Source organism: Neovison vison, chromosome 7 (assembly GCF_020171115.1).
Source record: "Neovison vison isolate M4711 chromosome 7, ASM_NN_V1, whole genome shotgun sequence".
Taxonomy (NCBI): domain Eukaryota; kingdom Metazoa; phylum Chordata; class Mammalia; order Carnivora; family Mustelidae; genus Neogale; species Neogale vison.
In genome coordinates this window covers 48,078,339-48,105,167 of record NC_058097.1, presented here as the reverse complement: position 1 = coordinate 48,105,167, position 26,829 = coordinate 48,078,339, and the positions used below count along the sequence as shown (strand labels likewise).

The 26,829-nt window shown below is 42.5% G+C and overlaps 2 protein-coding genes across 2 annotated transcripts in view; both read left to right on the top strand.

Annotated features, from left to right (window-relative positions):
* LOC122913340 (zinc finger protein 850-like) overlaps positions 1-11,356 on the top strand; it is a 63,992-nt gene extending 52,636 nt beyond the window's left edge. Inside the window, exon 10 of the mRNA XM_044260095.1 lies at positions 8,005-11,356. Within this exon, the coding sequence (XP_044116030.1) occupies positions 8,005-10,139 (2,135 nt within the window). The 3' untranslated portion in view covers positions 10,140-11,356. The remainder of the gene's footprint in view (positions 1-8,004) is intronic.
* Positions 11,357-14,250: 2,894 nt separating this feature from the next.
* Positions 14,251-24,769, top strand: LOC122911698 (zinc finger protein 665-like). Its single transcript, XM_044256668.1, is given in 3 exon segments — positions 14,251-14,364; positions 21,417-23,709; positions 23,711-24,769. Coding segments are annotated over 2 exon segments (2,751 nt in total). The 5' UTR covers positions 14,251-14,364; positions 21,417-21,487; the 3' UTR covers positions 24,240-24,769.
* The last annotated feature ends 2,060 nt before the right edge of the window (positions 24,770-26,829 follow it).

Sequence of the window (26,829 nt, the reverse complement as noted above, 5' to 3'; positions counted from 1 at the left end):
CAAATTGTCCTGGATCAGAATCACCAGGAGCACTTGTAAATCTTGGATCGCTGTGCCCAGGCTTACATTACCATGTCAGTAGCTCTGGGGGCAGCCACCCACCTTTCCTTTCTTACTCCATCTCAGGTGGCTGTGTAGGGACTAGACCTTGAGAACCTGTATCTTGGGACACATTCATAGTTGTGTTCTTCAGGAAAGGTAGTAGCCAGTGTGTAATGTGTAGTCTTGGTCTCCAGGCATGAAAGTGGACTGGTGTGTGTTGGGCCTTTCCTGTGTTGTACCTTGGATGCCTGACCTTTGTGTCTACATCTGAGTATTCAACCAGGAAACCACTCAGGCTACCTATGTGTGGTGTGGGCTGGAATGTTCACTTTGAAGTGTCCCTTCATGGAAGCTGTTCTGTGTGAGGACGGCTGGGTGAACCACTGAGTGTCAAAGAGAAAAGGAACAATCCAAACATGAGTCACCTGTTCCTATGTAGGCACCCAGATTCAAACCCTGATTCAACCAATAGTGAGAGGTTCCCTATACCTTCCTTTATCTACTTGATTTCTTTGAGTGAGAGGAAAATAGTATTATCACTAACCCATAAACTCTAGAACATTTAATACATTAATAGCAGATACAGCATCAGTAACTGTGAGATAGACATTGTATGCACTGTGCAAAGGAATGTTTCAGATACTAGTAAATATATTTTTTTAATTTCTCTTGATCTTAGGAAAATTTTTATAAACCATACCACAGAGATAGAATCCCTTGTGTTTCTCTGAACACATCATTATGTTTAAAATTTTAGCCAGATACGTATTAGAAATTAACATACTCTGGTTTCTTTTGTGATTGAGGTTTTCTATTTTTATTTCCCCACTTGGCTAATAAAGTGAAATGTATTCTGAAAATTTGTATTATGCTTTCTTTTTATTTGCTTACAGAAATCATTTTAAAATTTTTTCTTTATTTGAGAGAGGGAGAGAATAAATACAAGTTAGGGGAGGGCCAGAGGCAGAGAGACCAGCAGAATCCCCACTGAGCGGGGAGCCCCAGGTAGGGCTCTTTCCCAAGACCCTGCATCAGGACCCAGTTTTTAGGCAGAAGCTTAACTGACTGAGCCACCCAGGCTTCCCTACACAAGTCATGTCTTGATATAGATTCCCATGGCCATGATCTTGTATTAGACTTTTCTGTTGTTTTATCTCTGTGTCTTCCTCCTCTAGTGGTGTTAGCAGTCTCCCAGGACCACACACCCAATGCCAGTTGTGATGTCAGAGATCTTCCATGGGCCTCTGTGCTCAGATCAATGATTATTCCTCTTTTCCCACAGCAGACATGCCTCCAGGAGCTGGGCAGTTGTCATAAGCTTTGTGGTGCAGGCTGTCCATGCAATCGTGGCAACCTGATAGATGTTGTACCACTGTAACTTTTACTTCACTGGAGGTAGGATAAGGTCTACAGCTTTTATTGCCAAACAGGGGAGCATAGGCAGCTCATTGGCCATTGTCTGTAATAGAGTCCTACCCACACTGTCAGCTTTTGGGTAAAAGATTTCTGCCATGACATTGGATGCACACTTCTTTGTTAGGTTGACAGAGTGACCAGGGATGTGTCTATGGTGGCACAGTGTGCGTCTTGGGGGTCTTCCAGACCTTCACAAGTGGCCCTATGGCCGATGGTTGAAAGCATCTTAGTCAAACCTTCCACGTCCGTTGACTTTGTGACCTACCCTGCATGGGACTGTGTATCACTGCCAGGTGAGCAGCAAAAGATCATGAAGGAAAATGTATTGGTTGCTGTTGTGCATACCTGCCCCGAATCATACATTCATATATGTGCCTTCTACAGTCTTATCACTATTCCTTGAAGTCATGTGGTGATGTGATCTGCGCGAGCATTTCCTTGGTTGATGTTTTAGTAATACTTGTCATTCCACACGTTTGTGTATAAAAAAGCTTGGGAATATAGTGAACGCATCTGGCTCTTGGGTAGAGGACAGATGAGTTTATTTATTGTACAGGAAAACAGATGTTTCTTTCTGTGAGAAAGGACCGGGTAGATACATTGGATGTTCCTTGACGATACTAGGGTTTCCTGTGCTCAGGATCCCACAGAAGTGATTCAAACCCACCGCATGTGCAGCGTCTCGCGGTATCAGTTGTGGGTGCGCAGCTGGCCAGTGGAATTAGTGTGATAAAGACATTTATGATGTTTGCTGTGTCATGAGTCATAAGATGCTTAGACTTTGACCTGGGAACCTCCTGTCATCTGCCCGAATTGGGAAATGGTTACAGGTCACAGTTTAGAATGTGTGTCATGTTGGGCTTTTAATACTCTTGGGATTATCCATGGATTTTATTCAAAACAAAATAGATATTCATGAATGTGTTTCTTGTTTGTTCACTTACGTTGTTGTTTCGATTATACACTTAAGTTAATATATATAATATTTGTCTTTGAGTTACTTGACCTTGCATAATACTTTGTGGTTCAAACCATGTTGTCACACATGACAAGACACAATGAAACAAGCAGAAACAGACCCATAAATACAAGGAGTAACCTGACTGTTACCAGTGTGGAATGGAGAAGGATGATTGGCAGCATGAGGAAATGGGAACAGGAAACACATGCTTCCAGTTGTGTTATAATGAGTCATGGGGATAACAGAATATAGGGAACTCATTTAGTGGTATGATGACAACATTTTATGGTGCCAGATGGTAGCTACTTGGTAGTGAGCAGAATAGAACCTATAGAGTGGTCCAGTCCCCATGTTTTACACCTGAACTAATGGAACATTTAAAAGAAAGCAAGATAGATACCGAGAAGCATATGCCTTCATAGGTTAAAGTAGTGTCTTAAGAAGGTGCAGGCAAACAAAGTAAACCAACTGTGCAAAATAAGCTAATCCTAAGTATTAGTAGTAGGAAAAAATCCTAGGAAAGCAAACTGACCTGTGTCACAGTGGAGATAAAGGTGCATAGTGGTAGAAGGGAGAGAGCAGGGGAAAGACCAGCGTCTGCCCAGCAGTGTGAAGAAGGAAATTGGTAGATGAAGAAGAGCCTGTGGTCCTCATAGGCTGAGCAGCCCAGGGGGTACATGGAAGAACAGTCATTTCTGTGAGAGCTTATTCCCTACAGTGTGTTCTCTCTCCTGTCTCACCATTACAGTGTGTGTAATAATGGCCACACGTGTCAGGAAGGCTTTTCTGTGATTCTTTTGGGAAGACCAGAAAGTGCAACCAACTTGTAATAACTGTACTCATTTTACACAAAGTCAGTTTTCAGGAGGAAGCCTAAGTTGAAACACGTGATCCTATAGCCTGAAAACATGGGTACTAGTACAAATACAGGGGAAATTTGAAATTGATAAAGGCCATGGATGCAGTGGGGTCCAAGCTACAAAACCAGTGTTGCAGCCAGAAGCAGATTGCACCTGCATTTGTTGTCAAGGAGGGAGTTGTTTCCATGAATACGGTGGCCGTGGTGAATTTGGGTTGGGTGGTTTGTTGCTCTTAATGTATGATCCTGTTTTGGGAATTGCTCTTCGTTGTGTAGAAACAAAACTAATTTTTATGTTTTGGTTTGTGTACTAACACATGAGTTGTTATAAAACAATAAGGATTCACCATGGGAAGCAAAGGCCATGGAGCAGGAGGATCCTAGACTCATGTGTCCTGTCATGAGCACTAACCTGCAACTGTCAGGTCCTCCTGAATGCCCCAGACATTGGGCTGAGGAGACAGGACAGACTCCCACGTGAACGGAGAGAAGAGGCCACATGGAAGATGGCAAATGGTGTGGAGACATGGTTTAGGGAGGAGAGGAGTATAGCACTGTGGCTGGAAGGGAGCCCCGGCTGTGCAGTAGGTGTCAGGACAGTGGAACACTCCGCGGATGCCTAAGGAGGTTCCGCAAAGCCATTGGCTTGGAGAGGGAGAAGGGCTGAATTTCATGAGTTCTTGGAACCAGCACATCTTAAAGCCTGGTTTAATGGGCAGCAGGTTTGGATGGGGTAGAACCAGGAGGGCACTGGGGTGCTCCTGGAGAGAAGGCTGGCAAACAACCTGGGGGCTCACAGCATGGAAACAGCCATCTGGAGAATACTTGGGGTGCACAGTGGGGAGAGTATTCAGTAGTCTAGGAGCACATTCCTGAGAGGAAACTTTCAGTGACATGTGGCTCCCAGAACACGGGAGTTGGATGACACCATTTCCCTCTCCCATTCTGTAGCATAAAGCAGAGCCCCACTCAGTGAGGACACTGGCTGTCTGCCTTGCTTGCACCAGGCCCCACCCCCTGTGATCTGAGGGGACTGCCCTTCTCAGTGAGGCTTATCTCAGGCTCAGCAAGGTGAGCCCCTGCCCAGATCCTGAGCAGGGATTCTGCAGGGCCGCAGTCCTGGTGGAGTTGTTGTCAGATCTCCTTTCACAAGCGCAGCAGAGCTCACCTAGTTCAAACTGGCCACATTGAGGCCAGGGACCAAACACTGCCCATAGCAGGCAAGGAGAACCCCTGCAGACTGGCCTGAAGGATACAGAATGAGACATTGTTGAGTTTTCTAATGGACAGAGGAAGTTAGAGAATTAGACAAAAGCCACGATGAAAGAATTTATCCCAAACAAAACCAGCAGGTAAGACCGGGGCCAGAGAAGCAATGGAAACAGTAGTAAGGAGCTTGATGGCGAATTTAAGGCAACAATCATAACGATACTCAAGGAGTTGAGAAAAGAATAGTGAGAACTTTACTACAGGGGTAAGAGTTAAAAAAAAAAAAAAGTTGAAAAAAAGTTGGTTGTCTGGGTGGCTTACTCTGTTAAACCCCAGGCTCTTGGTTTCTGCTCAAATCTTGATCTCGGGGTCCTGGAATCCAAGCTCAAGTCTGCCTCTGCACTCAGTGTGATGCGTACATGTGATTTCATCTCTCTAGCTTCCACCCAAACTCCTATGACCCCCATCCCCCAGTATATGTCTTTTTAAAAATCAAACATAGGTGAACAATGCAATAAGCTAGTTTAGAAATAGGTTATTAAGAGAAGGCTGGAAGAAACAGAAGAAAGACTTTGTCACATAAAAGGCAAAATGAAGGGAAATACTGAATTGGAACCAAAGGAGGGAAAAGAAGCATGCAACAAGGGATTTTATTTTTTTTTAAGGTTTTATTTATTTATTTGACAGACCGTGATCACAGGTAGGCAGAGAATGAGGTGGGAAAGCAGGATCCCTGCTGAGCAGAGAGCTCTATGCAGGGCTCAATCCCAGGACCTTGGGATCATGAGCTGAGCCAAAAGCCAGAGGCTTAACCCATTAAGCCACCCAGGTTCCCCTAACACAAATTTATTTAGGGAGCTCATTGACACCATCGAAAGTAGGAAGATTCCCAGGTCTAGGGCTTTCCTGTGCTGGGAGAGTATTTCTTTGAAATTCAACCCTCATGCTTCTTACTGGTCTAAGGTGATTTCCAAATTCTTTGGTTCAAGGTTAGTAATTCATTCTTAATAACTTGTCTGTTTTTAGGCATTATCTTTCTTTTGTTCTAAATTACCCTATTTGGGTTTTTTTTTTTTTTTTTTATGATTTTGTTTATTTTGGATGTGTGGGTGGCTCAGTGGGTTAAAGCATCTGCCTACAGCTCAGGTCATGATCCCTGAGTCCTGGGGTCAAGTCCTGCTTTGGGCTCTCTCCTCAGCAGGGAGTATGATTCCCCCTCCTTCTCTCTGCCTGCCTCACTGCCTACTTGTGATCTGTCTGTTAAATAAATAAAATCTTTAAGAGGAAAAAATTTTGTTTATTTGACAGAGACACACAGCAGGAGAGGGAACATAGGTACGGGGAACGGGAGAGGGAGAAACAGGTTTCCTGCTTATCTTGGAGCCTGAGCAGGTCTGGAGTTCCATATGGGGACTCCATCCCATGACCATGGGATACTTGACCTGAGCTGAAGGCAGAAGCGCCCCTTTATTTGTTATTATATAGTAGTTTGTGGGATTTAGTGTTTTACCACTTTCATTTTTGATAAAATGGGCATTACTTCTGTTAGTATTAATTACCTCTGTTAGTATTAATGTGCTATCTATCTATTTCGGATTTTTCTTTGTAATTTTCATTCCTGTACTAAGTTTCTTTTAAAAAATATTTTATTTATCTGATAGAGGGATCATAAGTAGGCAGAGAGGCAGGCAGAGAGAGAGGGGGAAGCATGCTCCCTTCCGAGTAGAGAGCCCAATGGGGGACTCAATCCTAGGACCCAGGGATCATGAGCTGAGCTGAAGGCAGAGTCTTAACCCATTGAACCACCCAGTCATTCCTCTCTACTAACTTTCATCTAATTGTTTCCTTTTTTAGTTCTTCTGGTGGAAATTAAGTTGCTTGTTCCAACATTTCTGTTACCTGTATTGTATAACATAACAAAAATGAAAAACAAAGTGTACTCAGGAAACTGGCAGAAATAAATAATGACCAGAAACAGTAAAAGAATTAAGGTGATTTTTAGGGATTTCTGTAATCATGTCATGTGTGAACAGAGATAGTTTTACTGTTTCTTGTTTAGTTTAGATTCCTTTACTAGATTTGTGGTTGCATAATTGTTCTTTTTTTAAAAAATATATTATTTATTTATTTGACAGAGATTACAAGTAGGCAGAGAGGCAGGCAGAGAGAGAGAGGAGGAAGCAGGCTCCCTGCTGAGCACAGAGCCCTATGCGGGACTTGATCCCAGGACCCTGAGATCATGACCTGAGACGAAGGCAGCGGCTTAACCACTGAGCCACCCAGGTGCCCCGCATAATTGTTCTGAATAGAGAACTCAAAGGCAGTGGTGGGGTCAATTCATTACCTGCTGATCATAGAGGAGAAGCTTGCAGACTGTCCCTACTGAATAGGTTTCAGTTTTTCATACATCTATAGCATTCATTAGGTTAGGGTTTCCTTCATTCTCTACCTTGAGTGTTTTTAGCATGACATGCTGTCCAATACTGTCTCCCTTATTTGTATTCTGTCTCCCTTAAAATGATCATGTCATTTTTGCCCTTCGTTCTGTTAATGCGGAGTCTTGAATTTATGGTTTTCTGTATGTTGGAGTGCCCTTCATTCCAGATCTTGTAAAAAGAGAAAATATGCTGTTGATTCAGATTGCTATTTATTGTGAGCTTCGAGTGAATATTCATCACAGGCAGTAGTTTGTAAACTTTGTTGTTTGTACTGTCTTTGTCTGGCTTTCAAGAGCTGGTAATGCTGGTGCCACAGAGAGAGTGTTTTGCTAGTTTGTCTGATATTCATGCCTTAGAAATGTTTGAGGAGATGTGCAGTCCTTTCTCCTTCAGTGTCTGTTTGAATATCCAGCGAATTCATCTGGCACACAATTTTTGCTTGTTGGATTTTTTCTTTTATTCCTCTCTCATTCTGGTTAGTTGTTGTAGATCAGTTTGGGGGTTTTTTTTTGTTTGTTTTTCTGAATGTAAAGTCTAAATTGTTTATACTTTTTTTTTTTGACATTCATACTCATCTTTTGGTGTGAGTTTGTGGTCCCTGATTATCCATTGTTGCCTCTTTCTTGATTCCTACAGTCAGTTACGCTCTCCTTTTGCCTTTTCACCTCTCATTTTAGTCGTACTAAATGATCAATGTTGATCTTTTGTGACAAACAATTCTTCCTGTGGTTGATAGTTTCTATTTTTACCGTCCTCTAGTTGGTTCATTTCAGTTTTCTGTTTCAGTATCCACCGTTCTGCTAATTTTGAGCTCATGTGACCCTTTTCCTGATTGTTAGAGATACAGGAAATTGATTGGTGCTACACCATGACCATATTGCAGTATTCTCTATTAGACTCTACTCAGTACATTGTGTGACATGTTGTGTGTCCATGGAGAAATGAAGTCCTGATGACTCCTTCTCAGCCATCTTTCTGACATTGTCTGATTGACTTGATGCTTCTGTATTAGAAGTCATCAGTATATTTTTCTGAATGTAGTAAGTGCAATGGTTTTACTTTTATTTGGTATCTTTCAGCTGTATCGTCACATGACACCCAGAGTTTCCTGCTAAAGCAGAGCATACAAGGTTCTTTCCAGAACGGATCAATTCCCAGATACAAACATAGTGCTGTTGAGATTTTACACTTACATAGAGACTGGGACAATGATGGGGAGAGTGACGGGTATCAAAGATTTCAGAGAAGACAAATCCAAACCAAGTCAACTGCCTTTCATGAGAATCTCACTGCCCCAAATGGTATAAGATATAAATATCTGTGGAAATCCTCCCTTTTGAAATCAACTGTTTCTGCAGAGCAGTGTGTTTCTGTCAGCACAAGATCCGATCAGATATTCCATCATAGCGATTTGTGGACAGACCATTTGGCACATCTGGAAAGTAACCTAGTCCATGCTGAGAATAATGATTTGAGCCATTTGGAAGATAGGACTGACCTGACCTTAAATCAGAGATTTAGAAATGAAAAACAAAGTGCTCAGTGGGATCCATTCGACAGGGGCTTCACCGAAGAGTGGACCCTCCAGAATGACCGGAGGCTTCTCAGGGGAGATAGAATTGCTCAGTGCACTGAATCTGAGAAAACATTGAACCAGGGCTCCCATGCTCACATATGTGTCAGGACTAGGTTTGCAGAGAACCATTATGAATGTGATAAATGTGGGGAAGGCTTTCATCCAAGCTCTAACCTCAGTATACTCCCTTCCGGAGACAGTCCTCACAAGGATAATGAATGTGGGAAAGCTCGTAACCAGTCCTCCAGTGTTGCTGATCATCAGAGAATTTATGAGGGAAAAAGCCCTTTCACATCTAATAAACCAGGGACCATGTTTAGTCAGTCATCGAGACCAAATAGAAATAAGACAATTCCTAGGGGCGAGAAAACTTACATTTTTAAGGAATGTTGTAAATCCTTTGATTGCCACTCGACATTATCTCAGTTCCCACGAATGCATACTGGAGAGAAAATATGCAAAATATGTAAACGCAAGGAATGTAGTAAACCTTTTAAGGACCCTTCATCAGTAAAGGGACATAAGCCAGTCCATACTGGAGAGAAACAGTACAAATGGGCAAAAGGTGTGAAAGCATCTACATTGCCCTCCTCCCTTCCTGGAAGTCACCAAACTCATACTGGAGAGAAACATTACCAATGTGAAGTATGCAGCAAGACCTTTAAATGGCGTTGTGAACTTACTCAGCATCACCGAACTCATACTGGAGAGAAACCTTACCAATGTCACGTATGTGGCAAGGCCTTTAAGTGGCGTTCAGACGTTACTCGACATCACCGAGTTCATACTGGAGAGAAACCTTATAAATGTCAAGAATGTGGCAAGGCCTTTCACCGGAGCTCAGGCCTTAGCCAACATTACAGAATTCATACTGGAAAGAAACCTTACAAATGTCAGGAATGTGGCAAAGCCTTTATGTGGCCTTCAGAGCTTACTCAACATCACCGAGTTCATACTGGAGAGAAACCTTACCAATGTGAGGAATGTGGCAAGGCCTTTATGCGCCCTGCAGACCTTACTCAACATTACAGACTTCATACGGGACAGAAACCTTACCAGTGTCATGAATGTGGCAAGACCTTTAACCAGAGCTCAGTGCTTACCCAACATTACAGAATTCATACTGGAGAGAAGCCTTACCAATGCCAAGAATGTGACAAGGCCTTTAAGCAGAGCTCAGGGCTGCTTCAACATCACCGAGTTCATACTGGAGAGAAACCTTACAAATGTAAACAGTGTGGCAAGGCCTTTAAGATGCCCTCAGATATTATGAAACATCACCGAATTCACACTGGAGAAAAACCTTACAAATGTGACGACTGTGGCAAGGCCTTTATGTGGGTCACATCCCTTACTAAACATCACCGAATTCACACTGGAGAGAAGCCTTACCAATGTAACAAATGTGGCAAGGCCTTTCATGACAGCTCAAGACTTACTGCACATCATCGAATTCATACTGGAGAGAAACCTTATGAATGTGAAGAATGTGGCAAGACCTTTATGTGGCCCTCAAACCTTACTCGACATCGCCAAATTCATAAGTGGAGAGTAATCTACAGACATAATGTATGTGTGAAAACATCTATGGCCATTTCTTCATTTACTTCATGTGAGAAATTTTATATAGGAGAGTAACTGGACACATAGAATGTGTCCGACCTCTCACTAGAACTCCCAACTTCAAGTCATAGTTACCATGTAGCAGAAGAACTGTAAAATGTAAAGAAAGTGGATAAGACACGCCTTTTGTGGAATTTAGTATTTACTCAATATCACAAAATGCTTAGTAGATTCAGTGCTCGCTTTGGCAGCAAATATACAAAATGCTTAGTAGATTCAAACCCTTGGAACTAATGAATGTGGAAAGACCATTTTCATTTTTATACACACCGGAGCAAACACCAGAGAGAGCATTAAATAAAGTAAATTTGAAGACATAAATATTTAGATGACTTTCTAATTGAACTCAAATGCCAATAAATGTAAGGAATGAAGGAACTCAATTCAGACATTACTCTGAAAATAGTATTACAAGGAAAAATCAAACACTGAGAAAAGGTATATACTATTCTGTTTCAACAGATATAGTAGATAGGGTTTTATGTAAGTTTAATTTCAATATATTTTTTAACATTTTTTACATTGACCTTATTTGAGATTTGTGACAAACAATTTTATTTTACTCTGAAATCTCTACCAAGAATCCCTTTATCCCTACTGAATCTGGAAGACCGTGTGGCTGATTGTTGCTCCATCAAAGACACTGGATGCCCTGCTACATTAAGTGGGATGCACACATGTCTAATTTTCCATGGAAGATGCAGGATTGTATAATATATAACATACGAGGAAAATCACCGTGGAGATGCTTATGGTTACAACATTGATGTATGTTACCATGAAATAGGTGTTCAGAACACATACTGCTCCATGTTTTAAAGTAAAGAACTTCCTCAATATTAGAAATAGAAGGTTTTACTAATTGTTCTTTAAGAAAAAGAAGGTGGCAGGCAGTACGCTACCAATGCGTCTTTGTAAGCACAATCATTAGAGAGTATGACTTGATGTGGTTAAATGAGGAAATCCTGACAGATGACTGAAGGGGGGTAGCTAACTCTTCCCTACAGTGCCATACCACTGAACATACACATTTCTTAGGAATGTACCTCAGTCCTGAGATTTTGGGAAATAGGTACTCCCCATCCTTCTGACAACACGCGAATGGTTTTGCACACGTTTGTTCTGTATTTTGAACAGTGACAATAGACTGGATTTGAAATGCATAATGTAGTGTATGTGTGAACTTAATATATATTTTCATTAATAAAACCTAGTGGTTTTTCATGTATTGATATGGGTGTGTCATGAATGAGGTGTTATCCTATCTACAGTGTTAATCTCTCTCTTTGAAGGTTGCAGGTAAATGATGGAATCAATCACCTGTTTGGTACTGGAGTAAAACAGTTTACTTAGGAATCCATTTTCCCAGTGCTCTGAAGGTTGAAGGGATATGTGATTGTTTTTCCCCTAGTCTGTGCTATGATTTTCTCCTCTTTGTTAATACAATGATACTACTGTGGGTGTATTAACTGAGGCATGTAGCATAGAGGTATTTTTGGTGTTTTCGCTCACATACTCCATGATGCTACTTGGCATTGATTTTGCAGGGGCCTTGCACTGACATTCCCCAGTCAGCACGCTGCAGAGTGACAAGTTAGTGGAACATCTCATATGAGATCTGCACTCCATCCTTGTGAGCCAGCATCTCTCTTTATTTTTTCTTTTTTAAAAATTCTAAAAAATATTTTATTTATTTTACCGACAGATTGCACGTAGGCAGAGAGGGAGGCAGAGAGAGAGGGGCTTCATTCCAGGACCCTGGGATAATGACTTGAGCTGCAGGCAGAGGCTTTAACCCACTGAACCACCCAGGCATCCCCATCTCCATTTCTTGCAATGCCTTCCCTCCCATAACCCATAGAGAATACTCCCCCTCCCCCCAGGACTTCCCTAAATCTGTTTTAGTCAGGATGGCATTTTCTGGACTTAGACTTGGGACTCTGTAGCACAGCACCATGGCCCCAAATGAAACATGTGCCCCATGAGCTACACTGAGTGGTATTTTGATGTGTCTATGAGGTATACATGTGCATATGACCATGTTATGTGTGTCATAGATACCCGATAAGAAACAGAAATCTATCCCAATAGGAATCATGTGGTAGCCCAGGGAAGAGACAGAAAATATTCAAGATGAAGAATTAGCATGTAGAGGAGGAGACGTGTCCTGAGCTTCCCTAGTGACTCCCTAGATGTAGAAGTTATCTCCAGATCTCCAGTTGTGTTCACCCTCATTTTTCTTTCCAGCTATGTAGGCACCACAACCATTCTTTCTTGCCTGTCCTATGGAGAGAGTGTCCTCAGAAAATGCTTCATTGAGATTAGACAGATGGAAAGCTGATGGGTATTAATTCTAACATGAATGATGTGGGATGTGAATCTAAGTAAAATTTGAGGAAGGCACTGTCCTTAGAAAGACAAGACCCATTGAAAGGAAATGTGAGGAACTCTTTTGTGTGGGGAGAGAGCCAGAGGTGGCTCCCTTTAGTCACTGCAAAGGCACAGGCAGCTCTTGCTGATGAATACATGTATTCAGTCAGTCATCTGATGAATACATGTAATGGGGAAAGGAAGTGGCAAATGTGGGTTTTTTAGGAGTGGGGAGGTCCTGCTTCATCCTTATGATTTGATCGACCTCCTGTGTCTTCCTGAGGATTAATGCTGTTGGATGTCAGTGATGACTGTTCTGCCCCTGCCTAGATGCATGAAAAGGGATGGAGGAGGGTGTTAGATGATGCATTCATGTGGGCATTCTACCGTGTGACATCTTAAGACATCTTAAGATGTCACACGGTAGAATAGATGTTTGAGATGAAGAAGCCTTTTGGGGAGTGGAATAGGCCAGATCAGCAAGGCATGTGCTGTGGTTGCTTCTAAGCTCTCGTTTCCTATGTAGATAACCCAAGTCAAGGTCAGATCCAGTGTGGTTGGGTGATCCTTCAGGGAAGCTGATTCACTGCTGTGCGGTACATTCCTTCTTTCCTCAGCATGGTAGTAAGTATAGTTCTAGTCTCTGCCTCCTTACATGGCACAGATTTGTTAGAGAATCAGTTCAGCAGTGAGAGGCAGTGAGCGTATCTGCCTGAAAACAGTCCAGCCCACGTATTGCAAGTTGGAAATCAGAAGCAATGATTTCCATTGCTGACCACAAAACAACTTGAGGTACACAAACAGAAGCACAACCACACACCCTCTCAGAGTCTGTGACTTAGAACCAAAAGAAAAGTAGTCCTCACCAAGATGAGGTTACGATACAATTGAAGTAACAAATTTCTTTGGTTTTATCACATGCCATGTTATTTTCCATGAGATCTTCCCAGTCAGATGCCTTATTTTCTACACCGCAAACTGAAAGCACCATATTCAATAAGGATTTCGCCTTTTCCTTCTCTCTTTGCCTGCCTCCCTGCCTACTTGTGATGTCTCTCAGTCAGATAAATAAAATCGTAAAAAGATTTTATTTGACAGGAAACTCAAGCAGGGGGAGAGGGAGCAGTAGGCTTCCCACTGAGCAGGGAGCCCAATGTAGGTTTTGATCCCAGGACCCTGGGATAATGACCTGAGCTGAAGGCATATGCTCAATGACTGAGCCACCCAGTTGCCCCCACAGAACAGACTCTTAACTGTCAAGAAAAACTAAGGGTGGTTGGATAGGGAGTGGGTGGGAGGGGTGGATGCAATGGGTGATGAGTTAAGTAGCACACTGTGATGACTGCTGGGTGTTGTATGTAAGTGGAGAACAGAAATTCTCCTGCTGAAACTAATACTATGTGCAAATGAAGTGGAATCTAAAGAAAACTTGGAGCTACAAAAAAGTAACTTAAGGACAAAAAATTGTTACTTGGTGAAAAGAAGAGACACAGAAACAAAAACACTTTTCGCCCAGAAGACTGACTTAGCCTGCATAGTTAGGATAAATATCTAATAAGTGCTGGTTGCTACATTTCTTTCTTTCTTTCTTTCTTTTTTTTTTTTAAGATATTTATTTATTTGAGAGAGAGACGGTGAGAGAGAACATGAGCAAGGAGGAGGTCAGAGAGAGAAGCAGACTCCCTGTGGAGTTGGGAGCCTGATGCGGGACTCGATCCCGGAACTCTGGGATCATGACCTGAGCCGAAGGCAGTTGTCCAACCAACTGAGCCACCCAAGCGTCCCTGGTTCCTACATTCTTAAAGGCTCTCGTGACTTCTGTCCATCCACTAATAAGCAATATGGAACTTGACGGAGTTTTGGAATATAGGTGAGGCACAGTGGGGTGGAATCCGGAGCTGATGACCAAGAAAGAATTCTTGAGATGTCTTTGGTGTAAATTGGTGGTTTCTTAAAGCACCAGGACAGGACCCCTAGGCAGAAAGAGCTGCTCATTTTCCTGATGTGTCACTGATTTTATAATTGGGAACTGGGGAGTTGAGGACAAACAGGGTGTCCAGAAGGACTGTCATATGGGAAAGAAGACTCTTGAGAATGGGAACCTGGTTATTGTCAAGCAGAAGCTGTTTTTCTTTCCAATGAGCTATGGATATGAAGATAGTTGCCAACTTCCTGGAGGACTGTTGTATTCTTCAATCACACATCCTTGTGGTTTGGTTACAGGTTTAGAAGAAAATTTAATTTTACATACCTTTCCTTCTGCCTCAGCCTCTCTCAATTTTATGGAGGGGAGGGTGATGTTAGGGCCTCAGGAAACTGAGTTAATGGATCTCTGGAAGTTACACTTTACATATGATAAGAAAGCTTCTTGCTCGTAAATCAGTAGGATATGTGTGAAGTGAGGAAGAAAATTGTCCTGTAGTGATAAGGAAAACCTGTGTTCCAAGATGGCTGACCTAGGGAGCTAAGGAGTCCCAACTTCTGCCCTTGGGCTCTTCTGGGTTCTCTTCTCTGGTGCCAGAAGTACCAAGTATGCAGAAATAGGTACAAATTATCCTCTTTGTGATACATACCAAGAATCGATTAGATGGAGGACCTCGATCAGAAAGACTGCTGCCCCAAAGATTAACTTTTTTTTTTTTTTAAAGATTTTTATTTATTTATTTGACAGAGATTACAAGTAGGCAGAGAGGCAGGCAGAGAGAGAGAGGAGGAAGCAGGCTCCCTGCTGAGCACAGAGACTGATGTGGGACTCGATCCCAGGACCCTGAGATCATGACCTGAGCTGAAGGCATCGGCTTAACCCACTGAGCCACCCAGGCGCCCAAAGATTAACTTTTTACATCCTCAAGAGTTGTCTACCTGGAGAGGCAAAGCATTATTTGATGTAGATTTCATCTTTTCATTCTTCTGTAAGTTTATGACTCCTGTTTGCAATTATAAATCCCTCCCTCTTTTTTTTTTTTTAATTTTTTTTTTCAAGATTTTATTTACTTATTTGACAGAGAGAGAGCACAAGTAGGCAGAGAGGCAGGCAGAGAGAGAGGGGGAAGCAGGCTCCCCGCCAAGCAGAGAGCCCGATGCGGGGCTCGATCCCAAGACCCTGAGATCATGACCTGAGCTGAAGGCAGAGGCTTAACCCACTCAGCCACTGTGGCATGCAAGCTTTCATTGCCTGTCTTTGAGCCTCATGTCTTTCAGGCGGTCATAATTAGGAAATTTTTTAAGTATTCGACAAACCAAAGAATGGAGAATGGAGTGAGGAAAACAAATCTCTCCTTACATTCATTCTGTTGTATGAACTGACCTCTATGTTTCAGACCCAGATCAGAACGTGCAGACAGAGCTGGGGATCAAGGGCAGCTGTAGCTTTATTGCTTTGCCAGCCAAGGAGGCTTCAGCAGGTTGAGGCCTTCAAACTGGCAGCCCAGCAGGTTGAGGCCTTCAAACCGGCAGCCCACTCACAGGAAGGGGTTAGGGGTTTGTAGGGGAACATGGGATAATGGCCATTTCCAGAGGAATTGTGTGTCTGCTGCCAGCTGTGTTCAGCGTGCTGTCAGGGTTACGTATGCATTTTATTTTAAAGAATTTATTTATTTGACAGATCACAAGTAGGCTAAGGCAGGCAGAGAGAGGGGGGGAATCTGGCTCCCCACTGAGCAGAGAGCCTGATGCGGGACTCGATTCCAGGACCCTGAGATCATGACCTGAGCTGAAGGCAGTGGCTTAATCCACTGAGCCACCTAGGTGCCCTAAGCGTGCATTTTCCTAAAGCATGCTTTTAAAATCTAGTCACAGTGTGAAATTCCTTCCTATTTTAATTTCAATTTGTTAGTATATGTATATTGCTAATACTTCTAGGTTTTTGATGAGGAGGCTTTTGTTTCTACTTTTTTATTAATGATTTTATTTACTTATTTGACAGAGAGAGAGAAAAAGTAGGCAGAGAGGCAGGGGTGGGGGTGGGCGAGTGAAGCACGCTCCCTGCTGAACAGAGAGCCCAATGTTGGGCTTGATCCCAGGGCCCTGAGATCATGACCTGAGCCGAAGGCAGAGGCTTAACCCACTGAGCCACCCAGGTGCCCCTGTGTCTGTTTTTTAATTTAAGTTTTTAAAAATTATTTGGGCACCTGGGACTGTCATGACTAGTACTGACATATAAAATCTATGATTTGTCTTTCAGTGGAACATGTACACAAGTTGTTTCTTGTGACAGATTCCCATTGCCATGGTCTTAGACCTAACTACTCCTTTGATTTCTCTCCATCCTTTGTGTATCTCTACAGAGGCACAGAGCCTGCTGTAGGGCTCAGTCCCAAAACCCTGAGATCATGAACTGAGCCAAAATAGACACTTAGCCAAGTGAGTCACTGATGCAGCCCCATCCATTATTTTTATTTTATTTTATTTTTTATTTTATTCATTCATTCATTTCTTCATCTATCATTCATTCATTCATTCATTCATTTATGGAATTTAGAACTGTGGAAATGAAAATATGGGCATCAGTTGCACACTTGTGAGAAATGTAGAAACTTAGACCCTAATCAGAAATGAAAATTAGAATATGAATTTTAACAAGGTTTCAGTTGATTGTCATACATAGTAACATTGGAGAAATATATGTCTAGATGATCTACACTCTTCCCTTATTCTGTGGCTTTCTTTCTGTCTGTAGTATATTATTTTGATAATTGTGACTTTGCAGTATGCCTTAAATCATGATGTGTGCTGTTCATTTTCCAAATTATTCTGGGTATGTGTTATCCTGTGACATCCATGTAAAAGGGTGCATTTTGTCCTTTCTGCAAAAATAGCATTGGGAATTTGGTAGAGAGTACTTTAAATCTGCAGGTCAATTGAATTTTTATTGATAGGTCAGTAGTCTTAAGTATTTGAGTGAAAGAACATCAATGTGCTTCCACTTATTTCTTGTTTCAACTCCTGCACACTATTCATAGTTTTCATTGTTCCAGATTTGATGATATTATTTTGAATTATAAGCATTTTATTTGGGGGATGTTCCTCTAAATGTATTATGTCTCAACTTTTCGAATTCTTTTTTAAGTAGAAACAACAAATTTTCGGGGCGCCTGGGTGGCTCAGTGGGTTAAGCCGCTGCCTTTGGCTCAGGTCATGATCTCGGGGTCCTGGGATCGAGCCCCACATCGGGCTCTCTGCTCAGTGGGGAGCCTGCTTCCCTCTCTCTCTCTCTCTGCCTGCCTCTCTGCCTACTTGTGATCTCTACCTGTCAAATAAATAAAATCATAAAAAAAAAAAGAAACAACAAATTTTCTATGTGTTGAGTTTGTATTCTTCAGTGCTGTAAATTTTTTTTACAAATGTTTTTACAAATTTTTTTAGTTCACGCAGGTTTCTTTTTATTTTTTAAAAGATCTTATTTATTTATTTATTTATTTAATCAGTAGGGAAGGAAGCTCCCTACTGAGCAGAGAGCCCAATGTGGTGCTCAATCCCAGGACCCTGGGATCATGACCTGAGCTGAAGGCAGAGGCTTTACCCCACTAAGCCACCCAGGCACCCCTTTTCACAGGTTTCTAACAACAAGGATTTCCAGGAGAGGAAAATGGCCTTGGAATAGGAGGACACTAGACTCATCACATCTCAGGAACACAACTAGATAAGTACTGAATCATCTTCAGTACTCCAGAAATGGCCATGAAGAATGTCAGATCATACTCCCTAAGTTAAAGGAAAGAAGAGGCCACATCATAGATGGCAGAAAGTTTGGAAACATGGTTGAGGGAGGGAAGAATTACAGTGCTATTGAAGGCAGGGATCCCTGGTTGTGGAGAAAGTGACCTGACAGAGGGAACGCACAAGGAGAATGTTTCTCCAAAGCCCCTGGTGTGCAAAACCGAGGGGTTGAATTTCACGAGTTTTTGGAACTAGCAGGTCTTTTTTTTTTTTTTTAAAGATTTTTATTTATTTATTTGACAGACAGAGATCACAAGTAGGCAGAGAGGGAGGCAGAGAGTGAGTGAGAGAAGGAAGCAGGCTCCCTGCTGAGCAGAGAGCCTGATGCGGGACTCGATCCCAGGACCCTGAGATCATGACCCGAACCGAAGGCAGCGGCTTAACCCACTGAGCCACCCAGGCACCTGGAACTAGCAGGTCTTTTAAAGCCTAGAGTTTTAAAGGTCAGCAGCCTTGGCTGGGATAGAGCCAAAAAGGTGCTATGCTACTCCTGGTGAGTAGGAAGACAAGCAACCTGGGTACAAACAACCTGCAAACAGTGATCAAAAGAATGACTGGGGGACACAGTGGGAAGAGTATTCACTAGTCTAGGAGTGTTCCCTGTGAGGAAACATTCAGTGGGATCTTGTATTTAAGAACACAGAAGTTAGATGGCAGCATTTCCCTCTCCTGCCCTGTAGCGTAATCTCAGAGCAATGTCCCAATGTCCCAGTGTCCTCGTCAGTGAGGACATTGGCTGTCTGGCTTGCTTCCTAAGCCCCAGGCCCCTGTGCTCTGGTTGGACTGACCTTCTCAATCTAGCTAACCTCAGGCCCAGAAAGGTGGGCCCCTGTCCACACCACATCTCCTGAGCAGAGAAGAGAGTTCTGCACAACCTCCGTTCTGGTGGAGGTGGTTTCAGGTCTCATTTCACAAGCAGACCAGAGCTTACCTAGTTAAAACTGACCACATTCAGACCAGGGAGAAAATACTGTCTAAAGAAGGCAAGGAGAGCCTCTGTGGACCACTGACTAGAAGGATGTAGCAGGACAAATCACTGGCTTTTCTAATACAGAAAGGAACGCAGACTTAGACAAAATGCCATGATGGAAGAATTTATCCTAGAAGAAACAAAAAAATACGGCCATGGCCAGAGATCTAACGGAAGCAGTTATCAGTAACATACCTAATGGAGAATTAAAGGCAACAATTGTAGAGATACTCACAGGTTTGAGAAAAAAGTGCTGAGAACTTTACCACAGAGACAAGAGTTAGAAGGGAAAAAAAGAAGGAGGGCACGGGTGTCTCAATTATATCTGATTCTTGGTTTAAGCTTAAGTAGTGATTTCAGGATCATAGGATCCAGCCCCAGGTCAGTGTGGACATTCAGTGTGCTGTCTACTTGATATTCTCCCTCTCTCTGTAGCTCCCACTCATGCTCTTTCTCTCTCTCTCTCTATTTTTATCTCAAATAAATAAATCTTTTTAAAGTCTTTATTTATTCATTTGACAGATCACAAGTAGGCAGAGAGGCAGGAAGAGAGAGAGGAGGAAGAGGCTCCCTGCTGAGCAGAGAGCCCAATGCGGGGCTCCATCCCAAGACTGGGGGATCATGACCTGAGCTGAAGGCAGAGGTTTTAATGCACTGAGCCACCCAGGCACCCCTCAAATAGATAAATTTTTAAAAATCAGTGAAATTAACAATGCAATAAATGAGATTGAAAAGAGGATTGATGCAGTTAACAGCCAGTTGGAGGAAATGAAGGACTTTCTGACCTCAAGGACATAAAAAAGGAAAATAATGAATCTGAGCAAAAGAGAGAAGAATCCTCTAGCACAAGGTTTGATTTAGGGAACTCAGTGACTGCTTCAAATGTTGTAACATTCCTAGGTTTTGGGCTTTTCTGTGCTGGGAGAGTTTTGTTTCTAAATACAATTTAAATTCCTGTTTCTAGTGTAAGATGAGTTCCCATTTATTTGGTAGAGGGTAGATAATTCAGTCTTAGTGACTTGTGCAATTTTAGGAATTATCTATTGTTGTTGTTACTGCTTTTATTCCCAAGTTATCTGATTTGGTAGTTTATAAATGCTGACCAAGTTAAAACACAGCCAGTTTTATTATTTTGGGTGAACTGGGCATTACATTCAGTGTTCTGTTACAATTCTGGTCTCCCTTTTACTTATTTCAGATTTATCTTTGTCATTTATAGTACTACTACATTTCATTTAAGTTTTTTCCTTTCCTAGTTTCTCGTGGAAAGTTAAGTTTTTTATTCCAGCTCTCTCTTTTTAAAAAGATTTTATTTATTTATTTGACAGACAGAGAGCACAAGTAGGCAGAGAGGTAGGCAGAGAGAGGAGAGGAGGAAGCAGCCTCCCTGCCGAGCAGAGAGCCCAATGTGTGACTCGATCCCAGGCCGCTAAGATCATGACCTGAGCTGGAGGCAGAGGCTTAACCCACCAAGCCACCCAAGTATCCTTCCAGCTCTTTTTTTTTTTTTTAAGATTTTATTTATTTATTTGACAGAAATCACAAGTAGATGGAGAGGCAGGCAGAGACTCAGCCATGCATTGCATAAAAAAAATTTGAAAATGAAAAGTGTTGTAGACAATGTTTAGCAGAAATAAACAATACAAACAATAGAAAAAAAGCACAGAAAAATTAAATTAGGATTCTTTAGGGTCTTTTATAGATCATGTCATCTGTGAACACAGATAATTTTACTTTTTCTTTTTTTAGTTTGGATTCTTTTTATGTGTTTTTTTTTTTTTTTACCCCAGTTCTGACTTGAATGTCCAGTACCATGTTGAAAGGCAGTGGTGGGGTTATTTCATTACCTCATTTCTGATCATAGAGGAGAAGCTTACAATCTTTACCTATTGAGTATGTTGGATTTTTTTCCGTTTTATTTCAGTTTTATGTTTAAATAACCATTCTTCTAATTTTACACTCATGTGGCACTTTTCCAGATTATTTGAGATGCAGGAAGGGATTTGTGCTAGAGCATGACAGTATCACAGAATTATCTATTAGGGTATGTGGTCAGTATGTTGTGTTCAAAAGTAGGGTGTCCATGGAGGAAGGTAATTCTGATGATTCTTTCCTAGCCATCTTTCTGACACTCTCTGATTGACTGGAAACTTGTATGTTACAAGTCATCAGTATATTCATCTGAAAGTAGTAAGTGCAATGATTTTACTTTTCTCTTATTTGATATCTTTCAGCCATATCTTCACATGACACCCAGAACTTCCTGCAAAAGCCAAGCATAGAAGCTTCTTTCCCAAAAGTGACAATGGGTAGATACAAAGATAGTGCTCTTGAAAATACATACTTAATAACAGACCAGGAAAGTAATAGAGAGAGGGAAGGGCATCAAGGATACAATGAAGGACAGAGCCCATCTGAGGCAATGGCATCTAATAAGACTCAAAATGACCCAAATAGTGTAGGATATAAAACATCATGGAAAACTTCCCTTTTTAAGTCAGCTGCTTCCACAAAGCAGTGTGTTTCTGTCAGCAAAAGCTCCATTCAAGTATTCCAACATAGCTCTTTGCAGAAAGACAGTTTGGACAATCTGGAAAGTTATCTAGTCTGTGCTGAAAACAATGATTGGAACCATTTTCAAAACGGGATTGGATTGACCCCATCAGATACTTCTGAAAATCAGAGATTGAATAATGAAGAACAAAGTGCTAAGCGGGATCCATACGAGAGGGGCTTCACTGAGGAGTCGACCCTCCAGAATGACCAGAGCCCTTCCAATGGAGACAGCATTGCTCAGTGCCCTGAATCTGAGAAAACACTTAACCAGGGCTGCAGTGTTCAGAGACGTGTGAGGACTCAGTTTTCAGAGAACCAGTATGAATGTTATAAATGTGGGGAAGTCTTTCATCAGAGGTCTAGCCTTATTACACATGAGAGTATCCATTTGGGAGAAAATCCTGATGAATCCAGTCAGTGTGAGAATGGTCCTCAGCAGTCCTCCAGTATTGGTGATGATCAGAGAATTCATGAGGCCAAAAACCCATTCAGATATGCTAAACGTGGTCCCACATTTAGTCAGTCATCAAGACTAAGTAGAAAGAAGACTATCCCTAGTGGAGAGAAAACACCCATTTTTAAGGGACGTGGTAAAGTCTTTGACTCACACTCAACCCGATCTCAGCATCAGCAAATTAATACTGAAATGAAATCATACAAATGTGAAGAATGTGGTAAAATCTTTAAGTACTGCTCATCCCTAAGGAAACATAGGCAAATCCATACTGGAAAGAAACTCTACAAATGCAAAGAGTGTGGCAAAGTTTTTAAAATTCGCTCAACACTTATTCAACACCACAGAATTCATACTGGAGAGAAACCTTACAAATGTAAGGAATGTGGTAGGTCCTTTAACCAGCTGGCACACCTTACTCGACATCACAGAATTCATACTGGAGAGAAGCCTTACAAATGTCAAGAATGTGGCAAGGCCTTTAAGGAGCGCTCACGCCTTGATCAACATCACAGAATTCATACTGGAGAGAAACCTTACAAATGTAAGGAATGTGGTAGATCCTTTAACCAGCAAGCACACCTTACTCGACATCACAGAATTCATACTGGAGAGAAACCTTACAAATGTCAAGAATGTGGCAAGGCCTTTAAGGAGCGCTCATACCTTGATCTACATCACAGAATTCATACTGGAGAGAAGCCTTACAAATGTCAGGAATGTGACAAGGCCTTTTACCAGAGTTCATTGCTTAGTGCACATCACCGAATTCATACTGGAGAGAAACCTTACAAATGTAAGGAATGTGGCAAGGCCTTTAACAAGCGCTCAAGACTTACTCGACATCACAGAGTTCATACTGGAGAGAAACCTTACAAATGTCAAGAATGTGACAAGGCCTTTAAGTGTCACTCAACCCTTAGTAATCATCTCAGATTTCATACTGGAGAGAGACCTTACAAATGTCAAGAATGTGGGAAGGGCTTTCACCAGAGCTCAGGGCTTAGCCAACATCACAGAATTCATACTGGAGAGAAACCTTATGAATGTCAAGAATGTGGCAAGGCCTTTAATGATCGCTCACGCCTTGATCAACATCACAGACTTCATACTGGAGAGAAGAAACTTTACAAGTGTCAAGAATGTGACAAGGCCTTTTCCCATAGCTCATTGCTTAGGAAACATCACCGAATTCATACTGGAGAGAAACCTTACAAATGTAAGGAATGCGGCAAGGCTTTTAAACAGCGCTCACACCTTACTCGACATCACAGAGTTCATACTGGAGAGAGACCTTACAAATGTCAGGAATGTGACAAGGCCTTTAAGGGTCATTCAACCCTTAGTAATCATCTCCGATTTCATACTGGAGAGAAACCTTACAAATGTCAAGAATGTGGCAAGGCCTTTCACCGGAGGTCATTGCTTACTGCGCATCACAGAATTCATACTGGAGAGAAACCTTACAAATGTAAGGAATGTGGTAAGGCCTTTAGCCGAACTTCAGCCCTTACTCAACATCACCGAATTCATACTGGAGAGAAGCCTTACCAATGTCAAGAATGTGGCAAGGCCTTTAGCCGGCCTTCACAACTTACTCAACATCACCGAATTCATACTGGAGAGAGACCTTACCAATGTCAAGAGTGTGGCAAGGCCTTTAGCTGGCCTTTTGACCTTACTTGGCATCACCGAATTCATACTGGAGATCAACCTTACCAATGCCAAGAATGTGGCAAAGCCTTTAACAAGCGCTCACACCTTGATCAGCATCACAGAATTCATACTGGAGAGAAACCTTATAAATGTAAGGATTGTGGCAAGGCCTTTTCATTGCACTCAAACCTTCTTAAGCATCACAGAATTCATACTGGAGAGAAACCTTACAAATGTGAAGAATGTGGCAAGGCCTTTTACCGGCGCTCACACCTTACTAACCATCATAGAAGTCATCCTGGCAAGAAACTTTAAAAATTTAAAGTCTAGGAGTAAGGACTGTAAAAACCCTTACATCACAGACCTTGCATCCAGTGTAACTGGAGAATAGCTATACACATCTAAAGAAGTCCACCCTCTCTCTCCTTGAAACTCACAACATCGTAGTTTTCATATGGGAGCAACATGGTAAAATGTGATGAATGTGGTGAAACCTTTAACTGGAATTAAGTCTATACTCAGTGTCCCAATATGCACACTATGTTCAAACCCTAGAAACATGATTGTGGAAAGACCCTCATTTTAATACACACGTTCGCAAAGTGCTAAAGAAGGTAAATTGAATCATACAAATAATTAGAAAACTCTGATTGAACATCTAATGTCAATAAATGTCACAGATACCAAGTAAAAGGAGTGTATCAGTCCCTCTATTCAGACAGTACTCGTTAGTCCAAGAAAAAGGATCAAGTTAAACACTTGGAAAATGCATATGCTGTTACGTTGGAAAGATTCAGTGGGGGAGTTTTTAAGGGTACAATTAGTTTTGATGTGCTTTTTGTTATATTGAGCCTTTTTGAGGTTTGTGACCAACAAATATTAATGTACTTTATTCTCGAATCTCTTCTGGAGATTGAGTTACTTGTACTGGGTGTATGAATCCGTGAGCCTGATTTTTGCTCCGTCAATGGCATAGATGTTGGCGGTCTTACCCTTGGCCATCTGCAGTGCCTTAGTGAGTGCAATCAGCTCCACTTTTTGCAATGAGGTTCTGTGTGGCAGGGCTGCCTTCCAGAGCTCCTGTTGAGGAGAAACCACCGCAGCCCCTGCATACCTCTTTCCATCGGTCATGTAGCCACTCGCATCTGTGAACAGAGTCCTCTCGCATCCAGGAGGGGAGTGTCTCTGAGGTCAGGCCTTATTCCTGTGATCTGGGTTAGGACCTCCCCGCAGCTGTATGGGTGGTCAGTTAGCTTTTCTGGCAGTAATGTGGCTGGATTTAGCACTGCTGGGGGCCTGAAAATCACTTTCAGTTCATTGAGGAGGAGGGCTTAATACCCTGTCACTCGGGTGTTTGTCATCCACCAGTCTGGTGGGGTCCAGAGGAGGCCTTCGACAGTGTGAGTAGTGGTCAAGATGAGATTTTGACCCAAAGTTAATTTACTTGCATCCTTGACCAGGAGGGCCATGGCAGCAATTATGTGGAGGCAAGGGGGGAACCCAGCCACTACTGGATCTAGTTTTTTTGCTAAGAAAGGCTACTGGCCTTTACCAAGGCCCCAGAGTCTGAGTCAAAACCCTTTGGCTACCCCTGCCTTATCATCTACATAAAGTGGAAGGGCTTGGTTACATCTGCGATGGCCAGTGCTGGGTCACTCAATAAGGCTGTTTGTAATTTTCGAAATGCTCCTTCTGCCTCAGTGGTCCACTCTACCATAGTGAGTTTTCCCTTAATCAGTTTGTAGAGGGTTTGGGCAATCTCTGTGAACCGCGGTATCCACAGTCTGCAGTAGCCCACTGTCCCAAGAGACTCCCTCACTTGTTGGGGCATGGTAGGGTGGGGGTATCGGGTGATCACCTGTTTCCTGGACTCCGTGAAGGCACTCCCTCATGGAGATCAAAGCATAAATAAGTGGCATGGCTCTGACAAAGCTGTGCTTTCTTTGTTGACACCTGATACCCTTTTTCCTGCAGTCTGTAAGAGAGTTTCTGCCAGTGCCCCCCCCCCCCCGGCCGCAAGCATGACTCACAGTCCTCAGCGGCTATTAGCAAGTCACCAACATACTGTAACAGAGTGACTCTCATTTTGGTGATTCTGTACTCATGCAAATCCTCGTGTAGGGTCTTGTCGAAGATGGTGGGTGAATTTTTGAATCCTTGGGGAAGTCTTGTCCAGGTGAGCTGGCCTTGGAACCCTTCCTGTGGGTCAGACCACTCAAAAGCAAAGAGGGGTTGAGACTCCCTTGCCAAAGGTATGCAGAAAAATGCATCCTTGAGATCTAAGATGGTATACACAGTTCTTTTGGGGCCTAGGAGGGAGAGTAGGGTATAGGGGTTGGGCACTGTCAGGTGGATATCTTCAACCCATTTGTTAACTTCCCACAAGTCCTGAACAGGTTGGTACTTCCCAGTTTCAGCCTTTTTGATGGGCTGAAAGGTGTGTTCATGGAGAGGGGATGTCTCTCCATGGAGGCGATTAATAGGTTTTCTGATCCCTTACTATGCTTCCCAGGAGAGGGAGTACTGCTGGACTTGAATGGCCATAGCTGTTGCTTTTAACTGTACCACTACTGGAGGCCATCCCTTGGCCAGGCCAAGAGGCCTCCCTTCTGCCCAGAGTTCGGGAAGTTTGACCTGTAGGGTTTGGAGAAGGCTTCCCTCCCTTATCTCCTCTGGTTTTGAGACTGGCTCATAAAGGAGATGTTCATCTACTGCTGCCACAAGCATCTACACAGTGGGTTGTCCCAAAGTCACAGTCATGTCTCCTTTCAAGAACTGAATGCCAGCCTGTAGTTTGTGGAGGAGATCTCTTCCCATCAGGTTATATGGGGCATTAGGGAGGACCAAGAATTGATGTTTGGCTACTCCCGAGGCCAAATTTAAAGTTCTTCTGTTGTCCATTTCTGTCTTTCTGTGCCATTTACCCCTTGTACCCAGACTTCCTCTCCAGATAGTTTTCCCATAGGCTTTAGTAATGATGA